This window comes from Marmota monax, unplaced genomic scaffold, assembly GCF_021218885.2.
Source record: "Marmota monax isolate L192 unplaced genomic scaffold, Marmota_monax_Labrador192_F-V1.1 WCK01_AAM20220418_F8-fsc00140, whole genome shotgun sequence".
NCBI lineage: Eukaryota > Metazoa > Chordata > Mammalia > Rodentia > Sciuridae > Marmota > Marmota monax.
This window is the reverse complement of record NW_026694256.1, coordinates 2,762,476-2,785,063: the sequence shown is the minus strand read 5'-3', so window position 1 is coordinate 2,785,063 and position 22,588 is coordinate 2,762,476. Positions and strand designations below refer to the sequence as shown.

The window sequence follows — 22,588 nt, the reverse complement described above, 5'->3', positions numbered from 1 at the left end:
CAATTTTATTACATTAGATATATAATTTAATAAGGTGAAAAGAACTTTTTTAAAATCATAATTTAGAGATTAGGAGACAAATATATTTGTTTTTATTTAGTTTTTGAGTAAACGTGAAGAACTGCATAAAGGGTCCCGATTTTATGTGGTTTAAGTTTTCCTTTTCCACTTCCAGTACAGAGATTTTGTTGCTTTTTTTTTGACAGAGAAGCTAGAAAAGATGTTAATTCATGATCTATATGACGTCTACCAAACACTATTTTAAATTTACATTTTTATTAAAGTAATAAATGCACATAGTTTAAAAAGTCAAATAGTATGGGAAAGTTCTTAAGAATGAAAAGGAATCCTCTAACTGTCCTTCCATACTTCTAAGTCCACTCTTCAGAGGCTGCAACTCTTGACTCACTGCATTTGTTTCTTTTGCTATTCATCTCTAGATTTTTAAATAAAATGTTTGTTACTGTCTTGATTTTTCAACTTTAAACCTTTATCTCTTCTCTTTTGTGTCTTAGAAGCTTAGGATTTAGATGTTTTCTGCTCTCTCTCTCTCTACTCTACAGTTTTATCGTAATCTTGATTAAATCACCATTGAAGGCTTATAATGTTATGACTATAAATATTACTCATTGATGGATTAAAGAATAGGGCTATATGTTCTTTTTCCTTAAACTTCTTTCTTGAGTTAATTATTGCATGACTTTTTATAATAATAGTGTATCTCCAGAATATTCAAAAAATTATACTGTCACCTCAGTTATTGTGTAACACTTACAATGTTCATTATGTCCCAGGTACTTGTATTGGTTTCACATATCTTGGTGGGGAGGGGAACTGGGGATTGAATGGGGGGGCACTTTACCACTGAGCAACATTCCCAGTCCTTTTGAGACAGGGTCTCGCTGTTGTTGAGACTTGTCTTGAATTTGGTGATTCTCCTCCCTCAGCATCTAAGTTGCTTGGATTACATGTGTGCACAGTGGTGCTGGGCTCCATTTTCTTTTTCTTTTTCTTTTTTAATAAATGAATCAACTGTGGCATAGTGAAGTTAAGTTATTTACATAAAATAACACAGGTAATAATTCATGTAAGCTGGGACATTGCATCCAGGTAGTCTGGTTCCAAAGAATGTAATGCCTAACCCATGCATTGTACTTTCTTAATACATAAATGTATGTGTAGTTGATTTATAGTTATTCTTTTCAGTTGTTTTAGGCCAAAAGATTTTTACATTCTTGATGGCAGAGTCCATATCCTGTTTATATGTATGTAGAAACAAACTCTGAAGTTAATGTGCACCAGGTGATCTGTTTTATCACTCTCTTTTGTTCTACTCTGTACTGGGGGATTCTTTTTTTCCTCTCTTGAGTTAGATCCTGTTAGCTGAAATCTAGTTTTCCATTTCTTAGTTTACTCCCTTATACTGATGGAACCACTTTTTAGTAAGAAAGGATGTGAGGAGAAAATCTTTCAGGTAGGTTGAGGCTTCCAAATTATAATTTTGGGAGTTACAAAACCAGTGGGTAAGTTGTAATTGATAGAGCAGGCCAGGAAAGCTGACACCTGAGCTGTCAGTGGAGGAAATGCAAAGTAACTTTTTTGAGTTTTAGTATATTTAAAAATACTAGTAATTAAGGTACCACTGAGCATGAGATGAAAATAGAGAATTAGTTGAAAGTGTAGGTCTTTCATAATAAGATTAGTTTAAATTAATAGTAAGATGTAAGAGTATCTTCAGATTCCATGTAGTCTTGCCCCGCTCTGCTGGGTGTCTATTCTCCTACTTCAGCAAAGTTTGGAGTTTTATCTTTCAGAAATACTGAATCAAGACTCCAAGTGAAGATGAGAGGTTTACTGTACTAAATAGGTTAAGTGTGTGTTTTTAGTAGAGTGCTTACTGATTCTTTAGATCACGTCTAACGGCTGTGAAGATTATAACAGAGAAAATGGCAGCCCAGAGGAAATGTACCCTGATGGTGTCGTCAAGGGAAACTGGAATAGTTTGTTGACAATTTTGATGGTATGAATTTAAAGGAGTCTCTTCTTGGGGGCATGTATGCTTACAGTTTTGAGATGCTTTCTTCTGTTCATCAGAGGGCTATTATTCCTTGAAATGGAAGATATGACATGATTGGTCAAGCTTAGTTATGTACTGGCAAGATAATCACATTTGCTATTTCCATCTTGCAACAGTTGGAGACTGAGTTCAAGGCGATCCAAGCAGTAGTATTGACCCCAGAAAACTGCTCCACAGATCCAAAACAGAATTCTGAAACTTGGAAACACTGTGGAGCAACTTGTCACACCTGCATTCGTAGAACTCATGTTCCAAATTAAGTGCAAAACATGTAGGCTGAAGCACCTTATGTTGTTGGTGAACCCGGGAGAATATTTGACTATACTGAACAGATGACAGCTTTCTCCAAAATGGATCAGAATGTTTGTGTTGGGTGAAGTAGATGAAATAATAAGCTGAGGGTTTAACAATCAAATCTGCAAGATTTTCCAAAAATTAAATACAGATAATCTGGTTGTATTGGAAGTGAGCAGAAATTCATGAAAGACCCCATTTGAATTCTGGTGAAGAAGGAAGAATTGACTCTTGAAGAAATCAAACAATTTTAATGTTAAAAGGGAGGATTAACTTGGATACACTTTGTGACTTGTATGAGACACTGACCATTGTGCAGGCCGTTGTTTTTTCTCAATACAAGGCACAAGATGTACTGGTTTGCTGAGAAAGTGTATGCCAGGGACTTCACAGTTTCTGCTGTGCATGGTGACATGGACCAGTAGGAGAGAGATGTTTCATGAGGGAATTCTGATCCGAGGGAAGCTGTGTTCTGATCATGACTAACTCATTGGCTCTTAGGATTGATGTGCACCAAGTGTTATAAACTATGATCTACCTAACAGTCATGAACACTGCACTCATAGGCATCAACAGCAGCAGTAGATGAGAAGATAGTACTTATATACAGTGTTGACTTTATCTGAAACGGGAATCCTAAACAAAACTGCATGGTTTGAATGAAGAGTGAGCCAGCATTTAACAACAACAACAACAACAAAAGATTAAATGCTGTTTACTGCTATTTTAAAGATATATTGTGATTATATATTTTTCCCTCACCCATTTATGTTTCTTGGAATTAATTAATAAGACATCATTTTTCCACTTGTTTAGTTTTTTTTCCTGTTTGTCTAACAGCAATGAATCTCAGGCTTATTATACAAAAATATAATAGTGTCTAATATTTGAAGAAGTGCTTACTATTGCCAGGACTGTTCTAAGCACTTCAGGTATTTTGAATCATTTAAACCTCAGAGCACTAAAGTCCCAAACAGCAATAACTCTCACCTACTACAGTATAATTTCCCTCTTACAAACAAAAATGTTCTTATCCTCTTCTATCAGTGTTTGGTGATTTTCTTTCTTTGTTAGTTCATTTACAATCATATCATCATACGCTATAACCTGTAGTCCAAATTACAAAATCAATAGCCTATATAAAAAGGGAAACAGAGATGGAAGAAAAAGGAAATTGATTACTGTATAAATGTTTACTTAACAGAGAAAGATTGAAAATATGGTTGATGAAATGCAATTCTTATCTCTACAAGTAAACTTGAGACTTTAGATGGCATTTATAACTTCCCCTACCAGCTGTTCTATTTTAGTTTGTTTTTCAAATAGCTGGTTAGGGCATTTTAAAAATCTTACATATATTTAAGCTTTAGTTCTATATGTAGAGCTTTATATTTGTGGTTCTGGAGGCCATAATGGTTTTGTCTGTATTGGGTTGCATAAATCTTCCATTAATTTTTAACAGTAGCCATGGAGGGTGCTGCAGGGGATCCCTTAGATATCAGCTTTATCCTCTTTGCCTCAGTTGTATAGCCATAGGCTTGTTTTTAGTGATAATCATGATCTGTTCCTCCAGCCAAGACACTTACTTTATTCTCCTTATTGGTTATAAGGATATAAGGAAGCCTTAGAGGGTAGGGAAAAGTTTAAATGTTCAGGCCAGTAGAATACTCCACTTTATAATAAGATCTTAAAACACCCACCTCTTACACCCATAAGTTAATGGGTTAGAAAACCAAAGGAAGCCTTCATTTCCTCTTCTACCCCTTAGTTCTTAGACCCATACATTACAATTATAAGAGCAATAACACCATTTATTGGTTTCTGTTTTAGAGCATCTTAGAGAATAGCACTGCAAGGTGTTGTGTCCTGTGTGATGCCATTACGAGTATGCAACGTGCCATTCCACTAATACCAAGATAAATTGCTTTGGGGAGATAGGGTGCAACAAAAGAGTGGTGAACTCCGTGGATATTTGCTCAGTGCTTTATTTCTTTTGTTAAGTTAGTTTCTTGGTCAGAAGTAGTGTTTTATTGATGGCATGAACCTTGGTGAAGCATCTGTAAGTCCACATGTAGTAAGATAGAGTTTCATAGAGAAACAGGTTGGCCAAGGATGTGAAGTCTATGTCTTGGGTAAGAAGATATTTAATGTCATCAGCCTGCCACTAGGTAGCTGGTTGTTCCTCCTGTTATGTCTTATATCTTGAGTCCAGTGTTGGCCCCTACTTGTTGCAGTCTGGGCACTCACTAATAAATATCCCTCATCTGTGATGAGGGAATTCATATTGTTCAGCTTATTGGTAATTTCTTTGCACATTTAGCAACCAGTCTGATAATGTATGTGATAAAATTTTCTAATTTGTGCAAAGCAGTTAAATTGTGCAAAGCAGCACTTGTAGGACAAACTTGAACTGGCCCTAAGAGTGCATATATATATTGAAAATTGTATGAACATATGGCTGACATTAACAATACAATATGCCTTTATAGTTTTCTCAAACTTTAATCCAAGGCAGTCTTGACTGTCCTACTATCTGAGAGATTATTGTGAAAATTTACTCTACTGATAATATTAACTATACCTGTGTGAGCAGGACATAGCTGGTACTCCAGATGTTTTAGTAAAGCATAGGTATGCCAGAGAGTGACTGACTCATAAAATTCAAGAGGCTTGCCATCTCAGTAAAGTTTCTGAAAACTAGTGGCCTGGAATGTTGATATATCACCTGTAAAATGCACCATAAATTGCTAAATTTTACATTATTTATCACCAAGAAAATGGCACAGTTCATGATTTTAGAACTCTTGAATTTTAGAAGCAATATCTACCATATTTAAGTGTACTGCTTATCAATCGTATCAATTTTGAGTATGACCCAAAACAAAAATAAGATGTAAAATTCAGGCAGGCTCCAAATCAAGAAAGTCTAGCATGTGGACCTTTAATTCAGCAGATTCTATACTGCTCAATGTTTCAGGAACAAACTGGATATTACAAGAAGATTTTGGTGTGGTTTGGGAGGCAGAGGCAGGAAGATCAAAAGTTCTAAGCCATCCTCAGTAACATCAAGGCCCTAAGCAACTTGGTGAGACCCTGTCTCTAAATAAAATACAAAATAGGGCTGGGAATGTGGCTCAGTGGTTGAGGGCCCCTGAGTTCAATCCCCAGTACAAAAAAAAAAAAAAAAAAGAAGCAGCTTTTGGCAAGGTGGAACAAGACTCACACACAATCTTAATTAGAATAAGTTATACTCCATGTATGTATAATGTCAAAATATACTCTACTATCATGTATATCTTTAAAAATTTTTTTTTAAAAGAGAAAAAAAGAATCACACACAAACCACTAGAATTTTAGAGTGAATTCATGATCCTTTACTAAAAAACTATTCATATTTTATGACCCTTAATAAAAAATAATTTCAAACTCCTATCACCATGGCTACTTTGTTCATAATCCCAATTAGAACAAGCACAAGAGGAGTAGAGGAAAGAGCCTACCCATCAACAAAGGAGATTATTTTGCCTCCTTTGCAGAAGTAGGGAGCCCTTAAAAGAACATTTACACAAGTCAATATTAATCTATCAATTTATTTCCAGAGGACCATCCTTTTCATCAATCTTCTTAAACTAATTCTCCAATCTTTCTTATTCTGAACTCCTAACCACCCAGCCCTTCCATTAGTCATGGTCCATAAAACTACATAAATCATTTCCTAAAGTCTTATCTCCTTCCAGACAAAGTAAAAAAATAGATATGTATTTCAACTTTTCCTCTTTGAAAGCTATAAAGTTCTGACAGTTCAATTCTATCATGTGCTGGTGTTGTCAGAGTACTATCTAAAAATGAGGCTTAATATTTGTTTTTCTTCCCTAGTTAGCTAGTTAGAAAAAACTTTCCATGAGCAAGGATCAGGTTCCTGGTCAGCTGGAAGTTTCTATAGGCCCCAATTTGTATGTGTTTGTCCTCTTTTCAGGCTATCCTTTCATACTTCTACCTTACTATGGAGGTGGTGAATTTTCTGTTTGTTAAAAATTGTCTCTGTAACCTAACCAATAATTAATAATTGATTTTTCTGTGACTTCTTATTCTGCCTTGCTCCTTATACTTCTTAGAACCATACTGGAGCCAAGTTTTCCCATGTTGCTTTCTGATGTATTACATTTCCACTTTTGAGAACTCTAGATTAAGTTTGGCATCTTATTTATATTCCTCATTTTTTAGAAATTTACTTGATTTTTCTTCTAATGGTTTGTTTTTGTCAACGTTTTGTTGCTGTGACTAAAATACCTGACAAAAACAACGTACAGTAGGGAAAGTTTATTTGAGACTTATAGTCTCAAATGTCTCAGTCTGTAAACAGCGTACTCCATTGCTCTGGGCTCAAGGTGAGGCCCACATCATGGTAGAAGGGACCAGCAGAGGAAAGCTGCTCATCTCATGGCAACCATGAAGCAGAGAGAGAGAGAGAGAGAGAGAGAGAGAGAGAAGGTGGGGGAGAGCACCCTCTACCCCTGGGAGGGCAGATGCATCCATCCAGGCCGTGTTCCTAGTGACCCACCTCCTATAGCCATGCCCCACCTGCCTAGAGTAACAACCTAGTGAGTCCATGAAAACTAGGATGAACTGATTAGGTTATAGCTCTCATGATCTATTCGTCTCACCTTTGAATATTCCTAGATCAACAGGAGATTTGGGGGAACACCTCATATCCAAACCCTAATTTATTTATTTATTTTTAAGACATTTATAATTTGTTTCTTATCATGAACATCCATGGTATACTTTCTTGGTCTTCCCCTTCCCTAGCAGTGTTTGTCCTGTTTTCACTATTTTTGGCTGCCCTTTAACTCATTTTTGCTATTTCAGATAGGTAAAGATGTTTGCTAAACATCTTCTCTCTATTTATTTATGTATGTTTTGAATAGGCAACATACAATTGTATCTAAATGTCATAGAATTTTTAAACATGTTAGAAAGTAATCAGTAGATTAATGTACCTGTCACTTATCTGAAGCAACAGTATTTTGCTATTTTTTTATCTCCCCCCATACACCACATACACATTATTATACTTTAGGACCTTAAGACAAATTTTAGAGACTCCATTTTACCTATAAACAATTCAGTATATAACTCTGACAGATAAAGACCTATTTGAAATAACAAAAATGAACAAAAACCCAAACCATTTCCACTGTACCATTACTATATTTAATAAAATTAACAAAATTTCTCTAGTCTTATCTAGTAGCTATTACATATTTTTCTGTGTGATTCAAAAACACTTTTACAGTTTGAATCAATATCAAATACTCTTCACATTTGCTTAGCTGTTCTTTTAAAATTTGTAACAATTTCCTCTTCACCTCTTTTTTTAATGCCATTTTCCCACTAAAGATATAATATATGTAATAATGTATAGGGTTCTCCAAATTCTGGATTTGGTTAACTATTTCCACCTTGTGGTATCTTTTAATATATTTCTCTAATTCCTGTATTTCCTATCACTGATAATGAGATAGCTATAACTGATTAGATTTAGGTTCAGTGTTCTGGGCAAGAATCAGTGTGTATATTGCAGCACTGTAGGAGACCTTTGAGTCCTGCGTTTCTTCATGGTGTTATAATAGATCAGTGGGTTAGCTGTTCCCACCCTGACAGTGAGATACCTAGGTATTGACATTTTACCCAAAGGTCATTTCCTAGATTGATGGCAGAATTATTATTCTGTCATTCTTTTTGTAATTAATTAATTGTTGATAGAAAAGTATGGCACTTTGGCATTTTCAAATTTGCTGATGTTCCCTGATGAATTTTTAGAATAAGTAGCCGTTGAGAGGATGCATTAGTATTCTTGTGTGTGTTTTAGTCAGTGTTTTTGCCACTGTGACTAAAAGATCTAACCAGAACGACTATAGAGGAGGAAAGGTTTATTTAGGGGCTCCTAGTTTCAGAGGTCTGAATCCATAGATAGTGGGCTCCATTCCTCAGGGCTTGAGGTGAGGCAGGACATCATGGCAGAAGAGTGTGACAGAGGAAAGCAGCTCACATGATGATCAGAAAACAGAGAGAGAGGTCTCCACTTTCCAGATACAAATATTTGCCCCAAAGTCATGTCCCCGATTCCCATCTCCTCTAACCATACTCTACCACTTCAGTTAGCACTCAGTTAATTCCTATCCTAATGTACTGATTGGGTTAAGATGCCTATAACCCAATTATTTCTCCTCTGAACCTTCTTGCATTGTCTCACATGTGAGCTTTTGGGGGACACCACACATTCAAACTAACAATGTGGATTTAGAGGGAAAAAAAATCTAGATTAGAAATTGTCCATTGGTCTTTGAAAAAAATAATTTCAGTAAGAACAACTTGAAGATCATTTCAAAATAATTAAAAATATAACTTCATAACTTGTCCTATAAGATCTGTATTTCTGTGTGTAGGTATTACTTTAGTTCCTCAAGAATGCATCTATACTTTTAGGACATATTTTCCAAAATATACTTTTATTTCTCCCCTTTACATAGGTTATTAAGTGTGGTATGCTGTGATCTGGACACTCTTCTCCTGTTAGAGGCTCAGTATCAAGTATCCAGAATGTTACTACATGCTCAAGAAGAAAATATCTTAGAGATTTCCGAGAACCACAGGTTAAAGTAAAGGGTGAAGGAGGGAGGTGGGCATTAGAACTTGATATAATAACATTTTTTGTTATAGTTTAGTTGTTAAGAAAGTAATTTTCTATAGTTTGTTTTCTTAATTTCTGAATTCAGTAGGTTTAAGTAATAGTAAGAAGCAATTAAAGCATAAATTACACAGAATGATGATATACATTTTTGGAGAAGTCTTAACAGAGTACTACTTTCAAAGTCTGAATTTTTTTTTTTTTAGGTTAAACCTAACTTTATTAATGGTTCCATGAAATTGTATCACTTCATAATTCATGTCTAAGATGACCCATTGAATGAAGTGTTTGATTTTGTGTCTCTTATAGAGGCACTTTTTCTTTATCCTTTAGTTATTTTAGCTCATAGTCATAAATTCTGATTATTTGCAAAATAAATAATATTTCCTGTTAACATGTCACATACTTGCCATTACCTCAATTTGACTGACATTTATTAATAATATATTCAATAACTGACATTATTTTCATGTGTGTACCTTAAAATAAAAGAATATTTCGTCTCCATCCTAGACAGGTCTTGGAATGTTATAGCATATATTACTTGATACTCTAGGTTTGATGTGAAAGAAAAGGATTAACCGTGGCAGAATATGTAGGCTGCTCATAAGCAATACTTAAATTTTAAATTGAATGCCCTGTGTCTAACATATAAGAGATCTTGGGTGAAAATATGATAAAGTCACTGTAAAAATAATGTATTAATTCCATTTCTTCGGGTACAATAACATTAATCAAGGAAATATTCTGTTATTAATCTCACTAATCTCATTATATCAATTTTTCTCTCTCTAGTAAAGCCATAAGATACAAAATTAATTTAGTTATTTGTATTTTAGATGATACATTGGCAAATAATCTATTTCCAAGCATTTCTACTTTTTTCTTTACAATCCAGTGATGTGATTTAAAAATCAAATCATATCGTATCGAGGAGGTAACAGAATTGATTTATTTTTTTTCCAGAGGCTTTATAATTGATGGCTTATCAGTAGAAAGAAACCATATTCTTGTAAGAATAAATCTTGTTGGTGGGTCATCGGAACGGATTTTGCCTCCAAGGATACTGGAGAAGGTGATGTGATAGAAGAGGGGGGAATATTTATGTGACATGTTTTGAAGCAAGATAGTGAACTCAGGTGACACTAAACAACATCTCCCAAATGTCTGTCACAGAGTTGAACTTTTGTTAGTTGACAGACTTCAGGATGCAAGTAAACACTTTCAAACTGAATTAGTTCTTTTGTTGTCAATGGATCATGAGTGCTAGTTTCTGCAGCAGAGTAGGTTATTGTTTTATTAAAAAGTTGTGATTCTCCCTGTGTGCTTTTGAATATTTTATTTTCTGTATTTATCTTTCATGACATAACTTTTTTATTAGATGATTATATTTTTATATTTCCTTACAAAATGAAGTCTCTCTCCTTCCATCAATATACGTAGCCTGGGTTTCTCCTGGAGGTTTTATTTTGTTGTTAAGAGCATTCTTGTTTTGACTGTGACTCTGGGAAAGATTAGATAGAAATGATTGACAACAAATGGAAAACAGTTTAATGAGAAAAAAGAAAATACAGGTTTTCTTTGAAGGTTACAGTTTTTATTTCATGAAAAAAATATAGTAAAAGTCATCATTATCAGTTCAAGCCACAAGAACAAGTTACCATGTCTGCTTCAGTGGTTATTTAATATTTATGTATATTTAATTTTAATTATTACTTTTTAGAATAGTGAATTATCTTTTGGCTAGTTGGGCAACAACTCTGGAATTTTAGTGAAAAAGCCAGTTTAATAGAATAACATTTCAGAAAGCTATAAAATTCAATATTACTTTAAACTACTTCCTAAAGTCATTTGTCTTGCTGTTTTTTAGGGAGATGATCCATATCCTTGGCCAATGTTTTCATCATACCCTTTGCCACCCTGCTATCTGCCAGAAGTTACAAGAAATGCTGATATAAAACAAGGTAAAATATTTACTATTAAATGATATATTATTTTTAATCCTTTTATTACAATTTGAAGAATGACTGTGTTAAGGTGGAATAATATTGATTTTCCTTCAGCATGTATACAGGGATGTATTCATGTCTGTTGCTTTGTAATTTTAAAATTTTTTTCTCTCTCTCTCTCTCTTTTTTTTTTTGTAGTGATGGGGATTGAACCTGTGACCTTACACATGCTAGGAAAGTGCTCTACAACTGAGCCACATCCCTGACCATTCTCAAGTTTCTTACTAAATTTTTATGAGGCAAAATAATTCTTATTTCTTGTGGCTGGGGTGTGACAAATTAGTCCAGTGGCAATTTTTTTTTTTTTTTTTGCTATAAAAAGAAATTAGTGATTTTTGATTTTTTGAATTCTAGATGTATAGAATATTTATTTATTCAATAGAGTAGTAGTGTTTTTGTAAGTGCTTTGTGCTCCATACAAACCTATGTACTTAAGACTCAAAATTTAATGAGAAATAAGGTAACCGTCAACTTTCCCATTTCAGAAATGGCAACTTTGTTTCCTATTCTTTAGGCAATAAACTTGAAGGTTGTTTTTGGACCTTTCTCTTCATTCCCTGCAAGTAATCTGTCAGCAAATTCTCTTGACTCTGTGTATCTGAAATAAAACCACCTCTGCTTCCCCACTATCACTGTCATTTCTCACCTGTTGCAATATCTTACCACGATCATTGTGTTGTCAGTATAGCAGTCAGAGTGAGGCTGTTGGACAACAGATTGGATCATATGACTCTTCTAAAACCCTGTAGCATCTTCCTTATAAGGACCACAGTATTTGTGACATCCTTCCTGGCACATGCATTGTCTTAGGGAATGCCATGCAATTTCAAGCCTTGTTCTTCATTTCCCCATCATACTGAGTATAAAATCTTACTGTCTTTCTGTTCATAAAGCGCAAGTGTTTAAATGAGACATTATTCCCAATTTAAGAGTAGCACCTATATATCCTCCTAAGAAGAGTGGTGGTCCTGACCTTGATGTGGTCAAATTAGAATGAATACCTCATTTTGATATTGCAGATATTTATGTCACTGGTCATAGATTCTTAGTAGAATGGGCAGAAATTGAGAGAGAAAATTTAAATCATGTCTAAATTTCCTTTGGACCTGACAGTACAGTAATGTATCTCTGTGAACTTAATGAGAAAAATAAAGCCAAATATGTTTTCTAGTAGTATATGACTAAATTTAAATAGTGTATTTAAATAGTTAAATAAACTAAGTACTAATTGTTTACATTCAAAAATACAATGCTTAACCTAATAATACTTTAAGGCATGGATGTTATTTTAACAGCAAAAGTCACATACTTCCCTTTCTGCTTTTTGATTTAAAGTAATGATTCACTCATTCTGACAGGTGTTATTTTAGTCATCATTTGCACTGCAAAATTTTGGAATATTGTTTCATTGTTGTGGAAAAAATCACTTCAGTTGTGTGCATATGGTGATATCTCCTCATTTGTCTCCCAGCTTCTAGATTTATCCTGCTTGCTACAGTTAGCATCTCCTTATCTGTTAAATTGTCTCTTGTTAGATCTTTAGCATCAGTGTTAGCTGTTGGATGATTCATCTTTATCTATAAATAATAATCTGGAGACATCATTTGGTTCTTTGTGAAAATCATTTCTTTTTCTTTGTGAAAATTTTTAGTGTCACATATGAAAATGTAAGTGACCCTTTAAGAGCTATTGATTAATATTTTCTCTCTCTCTCTCTCTCTCTCTCTCTCTCTCTCTCTCTCTGTGTGTGTGTGTGTGTGTGTGTATACATACACATTCATAAGTATGTACACATTCATTCATATATGGGCACATATATAGAGCATCACACATGAAAAATTCGAATCCATTTGGTATCAGTAATTTCTACTTGGAATATAATTTGTTATCTGAAAGTTTAGATAAGTAGGGTGAGTGTAGTAACTTATATTGCTGCCTTTGTAGGTTAAAAAAAAAAAACACAAAGTACTGAGGAGAATGAGGGAAAAAGGAGTGTTGTACAGTGGTCAAAAGCAAGTGCTGGTTAGCATGTTAGGAGTTGTTAAAGTGACCTTCAGGAAATTCACTTATGATGTCTTCCCTGTTTGGAACTGGGTAGTCATAAGATGGTGATCTGTTCTGTTTGTTTTTATTTTTCCAATCTAGACTTTAGGTATCCTGGGAGTAATTGTTATAACCCCTAGCCAGTCCACTCTATCACATCCAATTTTGGTGTCCCCAGGATGAGGATTTTTTTTCTCATAGGAGGAGGGGAAATGGCACAACTTCCATACTTAGAATTAAAAATGACCTGAGGAATTGAATAACATACTACAGTTATTATTGAAAGCAAGTTATTATTGAAAGCAATAGACATATATCAAAAAGATGAGAAATTTGTTTTTTTACTTCCCTATCATCCCATATTTATTTTATTACTTTAAAGATTACTTTTATTGTGTTTCTTCAGGCTGACATAAATTAATCTAAATTACACTTATGTTGTATATAATCTTCCTTTCTACTGTGGAATGAAACCATTTTGATGTGAATTTACTCTGTTGGGGCTGGTATCTTCAAATAGAAGAGTAAGTTTTTGTGCTTTATTTGTTCATTATTCTTTTGGTATGTTTGTAGTATCACTGACAAGGCCAATAGAGCAGTCTAAGCGTAGCATTGACTCACAGAGCTGCTGACAGCCAGGCTAGTTGCACTGATTGCCTTTCTCTGATCTTATAAATGTCAATAGGTTATTTGCTGAAAGCCATAAGTACATCAGTAACTTCTGATGAAAGTGAACTTCTGAATGTCCTTAGGAACTCCTGAATAGTCACTCTTTGTCAGTATATTCCTTCAGATGACCTCCTTGAAAGGTGACATCCTCAGGACTTTCTGAGAAGAGGACAGAATGATAATTAATGCGAGCCATTTGTATGAACTGATATGTTGGTCCTTCATCTCATATCCTTTCCATGATAATTGTTCTACATGTTCTAAGTCGATTCTACAGGTCTATTTCCTTTTTCACAACAGCATGCAGTTCACTGGTTTTTAGTATACTCACAGATATCACCAACCATCACCACCACAGAAAAGTTTAGGACAGTTTACCACCTCCAAAAAAAAAAATAATAATAATAATACCCCCTCTTCCATTCATTTAGTCCTAAGCTATAAAACCACGAATCTACTGTCAGTCTCTGGAGAGTTCTCAAGTCTGGCCTCTCATTTGAATAAAGTCTTGTTGTATATGGTATTTTGTGACTGCCTTCTTGTACTTTCAATAATGTTTTCATGGTTGATGCATGTTGTAGCATCTATCACTACCTTGTTCCTCATGTTTGAAAAATTTTTTATTGTATGGATATGCCACAGTATGCTTAAGCATTTGTCTGCTAGTTAGACATTTGGATTGTTTTTACCTTTTGTCTGACACTAACAATTCTGCTATAAATATTCCTGTACAAAATTGTGTGTGAACATGTTTTTATTTCTCTTCAGTGTATACACAGGGGTGAAATGCTGGATTACCTAGTAACTCTATGTTTTAAGCAGTTGAGGAACTGCCACAAGCTGTTTGCTAAAACAGCCTCACCAGTTCACATTTCCACCCACAGTACAAGTTTCTGAGGTTTTGTATCATTGCTAACAGTTGTTGAGATCTCACTTTTTTATCCAGCCATCCTAGTAGTTATAAAGTGGTAGCTCATTGCAATTTTGACTTCAAGTCTCTTTATTATTAAAGATGTGAATATTTTTTCATGTGTTTATTGGCCATGTGACATAAGTCAAACTGGGAGAAATAACTATTTTTATCCTTTATTTGTTTTTAAATATTCATTTTATTACTGAATACTTTACATATTGTGAGAGGATTTTATATATTGTAGGTACAAGGGCATTACCAGATAAATGATGTACTAATTTCTTTCATCTCTTAAACTGCATTAAATTTATGGCTGTGGGCCTTTGCTCTTGATGTTCTGTTTTCGTAGAGTACTAATTCCTACTCTTCTTATGGATATTGCCTTCTAAACATTTTAAACTTAGCCTACATTTCACTCATTCAGAGAAGTTATCTCCTTGTTATCTAAAATATATTTATTCCTTTGCTTATCTCTCTTTCTCTCTCTCTCTGGACACGTATTTCTCAAATACCACTATGTCTTTTTTTTTTAATTTTTTATTGTTGGTTGTTCAAAACATTTAAATTTCTTGACATATCATATTCCACACTTTGATTCAACTGGGTTATGAACTCCCACCTTCATCCCATACACAGATTGCAGAATCACATCAGTTACACATCTATTGATTTACATATTGCCATACTAGTGTCTGTTGTGCTCTGCTGCCTTTCCCATCCTCCACCATCCCTCCTCCCCACCACTCCCCTCCCCTCCCCTCCTCTCTCTCTACCCCCTCCACTGTATAACCCTGAGGGTCTCCTTCCATTTCCAAGCAATTTCCCTTCTCTCTCCCTTTCCCTCCCACCTCTCATCCCTGTTAAATGTTAATCTTCTTTTCATGCTCTTCGTCCCTACTCTGTTCTTAGTTACTCTCCTTATATCAAAGAAGACATTTGGCATTTGTTTTTTAGGGATTGGCTAGCTTCACTTAGCATAATCTGCTCTAATGCCATCCATTTCCCTGCAAATTCTATGATTTTGTCATTTTTTAATGCAGAGTAATACTCCATTGTGTATAAATGCCACATTTTTTTTATCCATTCGTCTATTGAAGGGCATCTAGGTTGGTTCCACAGTCTTGCTATTGTGAATTGTGCTGCTATGAACATCGATGTAGCAGTGTCCCTGTAGCATGCTCTTTTTAGGTCTTTAGGGAATAGACCAAGAAGGGGAATAGCTGGGTCAAATGGTGGCTCCATTCCCAGCATTCCAAGAAATCTCCATACTGCACCAATTTGCAGTCCCACCAGCAATGTACAAGTGTACCCGTTTCCCCACATCCTCGCCAGCACTTGTTGTTGTTTGACTTCCTAATGGCTGCCAATCTTACTGGAGTGAGATGGTATCTTAGGGTGGTTTTGATTTGCATTTCTCTGACAGCTAGAGATGGTGAGCATTTTTTCATGTACTTGTTGATTGACTGTATGTCCTCCTCTGAGAAGTGTCTGTTCAGGTCCTTGGCCCATTTGTTGATTGGGTTGTTTGTTCTCTTATTGTCTAATTTTTTTAGTTCTTTGTATACTCTGGATATTAGGGCTCTATCTGAAGTGTGAGGAATAAAGATTTGTTCCCAGGGTGTAGGCTCCCTATTTACCTCTCTTATTGTTTCTTTTGCTGAGAAAAAACTTTTTAGTTTGAGTAAGTCCCATTTGTTGATTCTAGTTATTAACTTTTGTGCTATGGATGTCCTATTGAGGAATTTGGAGCCCGACCCCACCGAATGTAGATAGTAGCCAACTTTTTCTTCTATCAGACACCATGTCTCTGATTTGATATCAAGCTCCTTGATCCATTTTGAGTTAACTTTTGTGCATGGCGAGAGAAAGGGATTCAGTTTCATTTTGTTGCATATGGATTTCCAGTTTTCCCAGCACCATTTGTTGAAGATGCTATCCTTCCTCCATTGCATGCTTTTAGCCCCTTTATCAAATATAAGGTAGTTGTAGTTTTGTCGATTGATTTCTGTGTCCTCTATTCTGTACCATTGGTCCACCCGCCTGTTTTGGTACCAGTACCATGCTGTTTTTGTTACTATTGCTCTGTAGTATAGTTTGAAGTCTGGTATCGCTATACCGCCTGACTCACACTTCCTGCTTAGCATTGTTTTTGCTATTCTGGGTCTTTTATTTTTCCATATGAATTTCATGATTGCTTTCTCTATTTCTACAGGAAATGCCATTGGGATTTTGATTGGCATTGCATTAAACCTATAGAGAACTTTTGGTAATATCGCCATTTTGATGATGTTAGTTCTGCCTATCCATGAACAGGGTATATTTTTCCATCTTCTAAGATCTTCTTCTCTTTCTCTCTTTAGGGTTCTGTAGTTTTCACTGTATAAGTCTTTCACCTCTTTTGTTAGGTTGATTCCCAAGTATTTTATTTTTTTGAAGATATTGTGAATGGAGTGGTTGTCCTCATTTCCATTTCAGAGGATTTGTCGCTGATATACAGGAATGCCTTTGATTTATGCGTGTTGATTTTAAATCCGGCCACTTTGCTGAATTCATTTATTAGCTCTAATAGTTTCTTTGTAGAGCCTTTTGGGTCTGCTAGGTATAGAATCATATCATCTGCAAATAGTGATAATTTAAGTTCTTCTTTTCCTATTTTTATGCCTTTAATTTCTTTCGTCTGTCTAATTGCTCTGGCCAGTGTTTCGAGAACTATGTTGAAGAGAAGTGGAGAGAGAGGACATCCCTGTCTTGTTCCAGATTTTAGAGGGAATGCCTTCAGTTTTTCTCCATTCAGAATGATGCTAGCCTGAGGCTTAGCATAGATTGCTTTTACAATATTGAGGTATGTTCCTGTTATCCCTAGTTTTTCTAGAGTTTTGAACATAAAGGGATGCTGTACTTTGTCGAATGCTTTTTCCGCATCTATCGAGATGATCATATGGTTCTTATTTTTAAGTCTATTGATGTGGTGAATAACATTTATTGATTTCCTTATATTGAACCAGCCTTGCATCCCAGGGATGAATCCTACTTGATCATGGTGTACAATTTTTTCGATATGTTTTTGTATCCGATTTGCCAGAATTTTATTGAGGATTTTTGCATCTAGGTTCATTAGAGATATTGGTCTGTAGTTTTCTTTCTTTGAAGTGTCTTTGTCTGGTTTAGGTATCAGGGTGATGTTGGCCTCATAGAATGTATTTGGAAGTTCTCCCTCCTTTTCTATTTCCTGAAGTAGCTTGAAAAGTATTGGTATTAGTTCTTCTTTAAAGGTTTTGTAAAATTCTGCTGTATACCCATCCGGTCCTGGGCTTTTCTTAGTTGGTAGTCTTTTGATGGTTTCTTCTATTTCCTCAATTGATATTGGTCTGTTTAGGTTTTCTATATCCTCCTGACTCAATCTGGGCAGATCATATGACTTAAGAAATTTATCTATGCCTTCACTATCTTCTAATTTATTGGAGTATAAGGATTCCAAATAGTTTTTGATTATCTTCTGTATTTCTGAAGTGTCTGTTGTGATATTGCCTCTTTCATCCCGTATGTTAGTAATTTGAGTTCTCTCTCTTCCTCTCTTCGCTAGCATGGCTAAGGGTCTGTCGATTTTGTTTATTTTTTCAAAGAACCAACTTTTAGTTTTGTCAATTTTTTCAATTGTTTCTTTTGTTTCGATTTCATTAATTTCAGCTCTGATTTTAATTATTTCTTGCCTTCTACTTCTTTTGCTGTTGTTTTGCTCTTCTTTTTCAAGGATTTTGAGATGGATTGTGAGATCATTTATTTGTTGGTTTTTTCTTTTTTTTAAGGAATGAACTCCAGGCAATGAATTTTCCTCTTAGAACTGCTTTCATTGTGTCCCAAAGATTCCGATATGTTGTGTCTGTGTTTTCATTTATCTCTAAGAATTTTTTAATTTCCTCCTTGATGTCTTCTATAACCCATTGATCATTCAGTAACCTATTGTTCATTCTCCAAGTGATGTATGCTTTTTCCTTCCTTCTTTTATCGTTAATTTTCAGTTTCATTCCATTATGATCAGATAAGATGCATGGTATTATCTCTACTCCTTTATATTGTCTAAGAGTTGCCCTGTGACATAATATATGATCTATTTTTGAGAAGGATCCATGTGCTGCTGAGAAAAAAGTGTAACTACTTGATGTTGGGTGGTGTATTCTATATATGTCAATTAAGTCTAGGTTATTAATAGTGTTATTGAGTTCTATAGTTTCCTTATTCAACTTTTGTTTGGAAGATCTGTCCAGTGGTGAGAGAGGTGTGTTGAAGTCTCCCATAATTATTGTATGGTGGTCTATTAGACTCTTGAACTTGAGAAGAGTTTGTTTGACGAACATAGCTGCACCATTGTTTGGGGCATAAATATTTATGATTGTTATGTCTTGGTGTATGGTTCCCTTAAGCAGTATGTAGTGTCCCTCTTTATCCCTTTTGATTAACTTGGGCTTGAAAACTATTTTATTTGATATGAGTATGGACACTCCTGCTTGTTTCCGAAGTCCATATGAGTGATATGATTTTTCCCAACCTTTCACCTTCAGCCTATGTATGTCTTTTCCTATCAAATGCGTCTCCTGTAGGCAGCAAATTGTTGGGTCTTGTTTTGTGATCCATTCTACTAGCCTGTGTCTCTTAATTGGTGAGTTTAAGCCATTAACATTTAGGGTTATTATTGAGATATGGGTTGTTCTTCCAGCCATATTTGTTTATTTCTGTTACTAAACATGGTTTGTTTTCCTCTTTGATTATTTTCCCCCCCTTTACTGTCCTACCTCCCACTGTTGGTTTTCATTGTTATTTTCCATTTCCTCTTCCTGTAATGTTTTGCCGAGGATGTTTTGAAGAGACGGTTTTCCAGCTGCGAATTCTTTAAACTTTTGTTTATCGTGGAAGATTTTAATTTCACCTTCCATCCTGAAGCTTAATTTCGCTGGATACACAATTCTTGGTTGGAACCCATTTTCTTTCAGTGTTTGAAATATGTTATTCCAGGATCTTCTAGCTTTCAGAGTCTGTGTTGAAAGATCAGCTGTTATCCTGATTGGCTTACCCCTAAATGTAATCTGCTTCCTTTCTCTTGTAGCTTTTAAAATTCTCTCCTTATTCTGTATTTTGGGCATCTTCATTATAATGTGTCTAGGTGTGGATCTCTTATGATTTTGCACATTCGGCGTCCTGTAGGCTTCTAGGATTTGGGATTCTGTCTCATTCTTCAAGTCTGGGAAGTTTTCTCGTATTATTTTATTGAATAGACTGCTCATTCCTTTGGTTTGGAGTTCTGTACCTTCCTGTATCCCAATGACTCTTAAGTTTGGTCTCTTAATGTTATCCCATATTTCTTGGATGTTCTGCTCATGGTTTCTTAACAGTCTTGCTGAGCTGTCTATGTTCTTTTCCAGTTGAAATACTTTGTCTTCATTGTCTGATGTTCTATCTTCTAAGTGTTCTACTCTACTGGTAGTATTCTCCATTGAGTTTTTAAGTTGTTTTATTGCTTCCTGCATTTCTAGGATTTCTGTTTGTTTGTTTTTTATAACATCTATCTCCCTGTAAAGTTGATCCTTTGCTTCCTGGATTTGTTTGCGTAATTCATTGTCGAAGTGATCGTTCATTGTCTGATTTTGCTGTCTAATGTCTTCCTTGATACTCCAGATCATCTGAAGCATGTATATCCTGAATTCTTTATCTGACATTCCATCTGCTGCAGCTGTTACCTCTTCTAAAGTTGCGTTGACCTGCATTGCTTGTGGTCCTTTCTTTCCTTGTCTTTTCATACTGCTTGCGTTTCTTTCCTGCAGGCGCGGGCGGCGGCTCTGCTCTCTCCTTATTCCAATTGGGGTGTCGTGACTACCACGCTGGCAGGTCACTGGGCCTGTTCTTTGCGCTGGTGGCGGCTCTGTTCTGCCCCTTCTCCAATTGGGGTGACGAGTGTACCACGCCGGCAGGCCACCGGGCCTGATCCGCTGGTCAGTTGCAGGTTTGCCTACCCTGCAGGCGCGGGTGGCGGCTCTACTCTGCCCCTACTCCAAATGGGGTGACGTGTCTGTCGTACTGGCAGGCCACTGGGCCTGTCCCGCTGGTCGGTCGCAGGTCTGCCCACCTTTCGGGCACGGGTGGTGGCTCTGCTCTGCCCCTACTCCAATTGGGGTGTCGTGACTACCCCGCCTACAGGTCTCTGGGCCTGTTCCTGGCACGGGTGGCGACTCTGCTACCACGCCGGCAGGCTCCTGGGCCTGATCCGCCGGTCTGTCGCAGGTCTGCCTACCTTGCAGGTGCGGGCGGTGGCTCTGCCCTGCCCCTCCTACCACGCCTGCGGACCGCTGTGCCTGATCTGCAGATTGGTCACAGGTCTGCTCACCCTGTGGGCACGGGTGGCGGTTTCGCTCCGCCCCCCACTCCAATTGTGGTCATGTGACCACCACACCGGCAGGGCCTGATCCGGGCGTGGGCCAAGGATCTGCTCTGCCCCTACTCCAGTTGGGGTGACGTGTGTACCACGCTGGCAGGCCGCTGGGCCTGACCCGCCAGTCTGTCACAGGTCTGCTTACCTTGCAAGTGCGGGCGGCGGCTCTGCCCTGCCCTTCCTACCACGCCTGTGTACCACTGGGTCGCGGGTCTGCCCACCTTGCAGGCGCGGGTGGAGGCTCCGCTCCACCCCCTCTCCAATTGGGGTCACGCGGTCACCACGCCGGCGAGCCGCTGGGCCTGCTCAGGGCGCTGGCAGCGGCCTGGCTCTTCCCCTCTGGCTCGACGACAAATGTCTTACAGTGAGCTTATTATTTATTTGTTTATTTATTTTGTAGTCTCTGTTGCTTCCCTTAGAGTGTGATTTACAAAGGGCAAAGGAACTCTGTATCTTACATGGTATTATGGTTTGGATCTTAAATGTCCTTCAGAAGGCTTGGGCCCCAGCTGACAGCACTATTTTGGAGATGGTAGAAACTTTAAGAGCTGGGGTTTAGTAGGAGGAAGTTATGTCCTTGAGGTATGGCCCTGTAGAGAGTATATTTGGAACCCAGACCCTTTCTTTTTCTCTTTCCTGGCTGCTATGATTTAAGAAACTTTGATTTAGCATACACTCTTCAGCATGATGTTTAGCCTCACCAATAGTCCCAAAGCTGAGGGGCCAAGCAAACATGAGCCAAAGTAAATCTTTCTTTCCTTTGTGTTGTTTTATTTTGTCACAGTGAAAAAAAGCTGAGTAACAGGTAGTATAGAATATAATATTATTTATTGAATGGATGAATTATCATTGAATTTTTTTTTCCTTTTTACCACATCATCGAATTCTCTCTCTCAGACTTTTGTCACTAAATATTGGAAATTATTTCCAGGACATTCTGAAGAAAATTTAGAAATTCTTACTCTTACCTGCAAAAATCTCTGATCAGCCTCAATTTCTAGAGCACACATAGCTTTGCAGTTAATGAAAGCTCCTTGAGTTAGATTTCTGTATATATCACTCATAAAGTAGATGCCTTTATCATAGTTATTTTATCATTTACAAAGTAGTACCTTATATTTTTATGGCACATAATGTTGTGCATTGGTAGGATTATATTCCATTTTTTTCACAATTGAGAAGAATAACAAAAGCATAGCCTTTTGTTTTGTGATTACTTCAAATTTAGCCTTTTATAGCTTTGCTATCCTACTTTACAGCTCCTGCCATCACATTTTTACTTATCTGATGGGAAATTGATTTTCTGCGTGGCAAAACATTCTCTGTAATATAGTATATAAAATAGTAAGTTCTATCCTGATAATCATTCCCTGTAATGGAATATATCAAATAATATTAAAATTCTTATAGTTAAATTATTCAGATGTTCCAAATTTTAAAATGACATTATTTCTGTATGAGAAAGCAGATC

At 36.3% G+C, this 22,588-nt stretch overlaps 1 protein-coding gene and 1 pseudogene across 10 annotated transcripts in view; both read left to right on the top strand.

Moving 5' to 3' along the window:
• The window catches only part of Tbc1d32 (TBC1 domain family member 32), a 206,970-nt gene that overhangs the window by 117,280 nt on the left and 67,102 nt on the right, over positions 1 to 22,588 (top strand). For all 10 annotated transcript variants that reach the window (XR_009228837.1, XR_009228836.1, XM_058586253.1 and 7 more), the window contains 3 exons: positions 8,905 to 9,027; positions 10,029 to 10,137; positions 10,933 to 11,026. Coding sequence is in view for 8 of the 10 variants with exons in the window: in XM_058586253.1 (XP_058442236.1) it covers positions 8,905 to 9,027; positions 10,029 to 10,137; positions 10,933 to 11,026 (326 nt within the window). In the remaining 2 variants the exon portion in view is untranslated. The remainder of the gene's footprint in view (positions 1 to 8,904; positions 9,028 to 10,028; positions 10,138 to 10,932; positions 11,027 to 22,588) is intronic.
• Positions 1,427 to 8,888, top strand: LOC124108538 (eukaryotic initiation factor 4A-II-like; annotated as a pseudogene).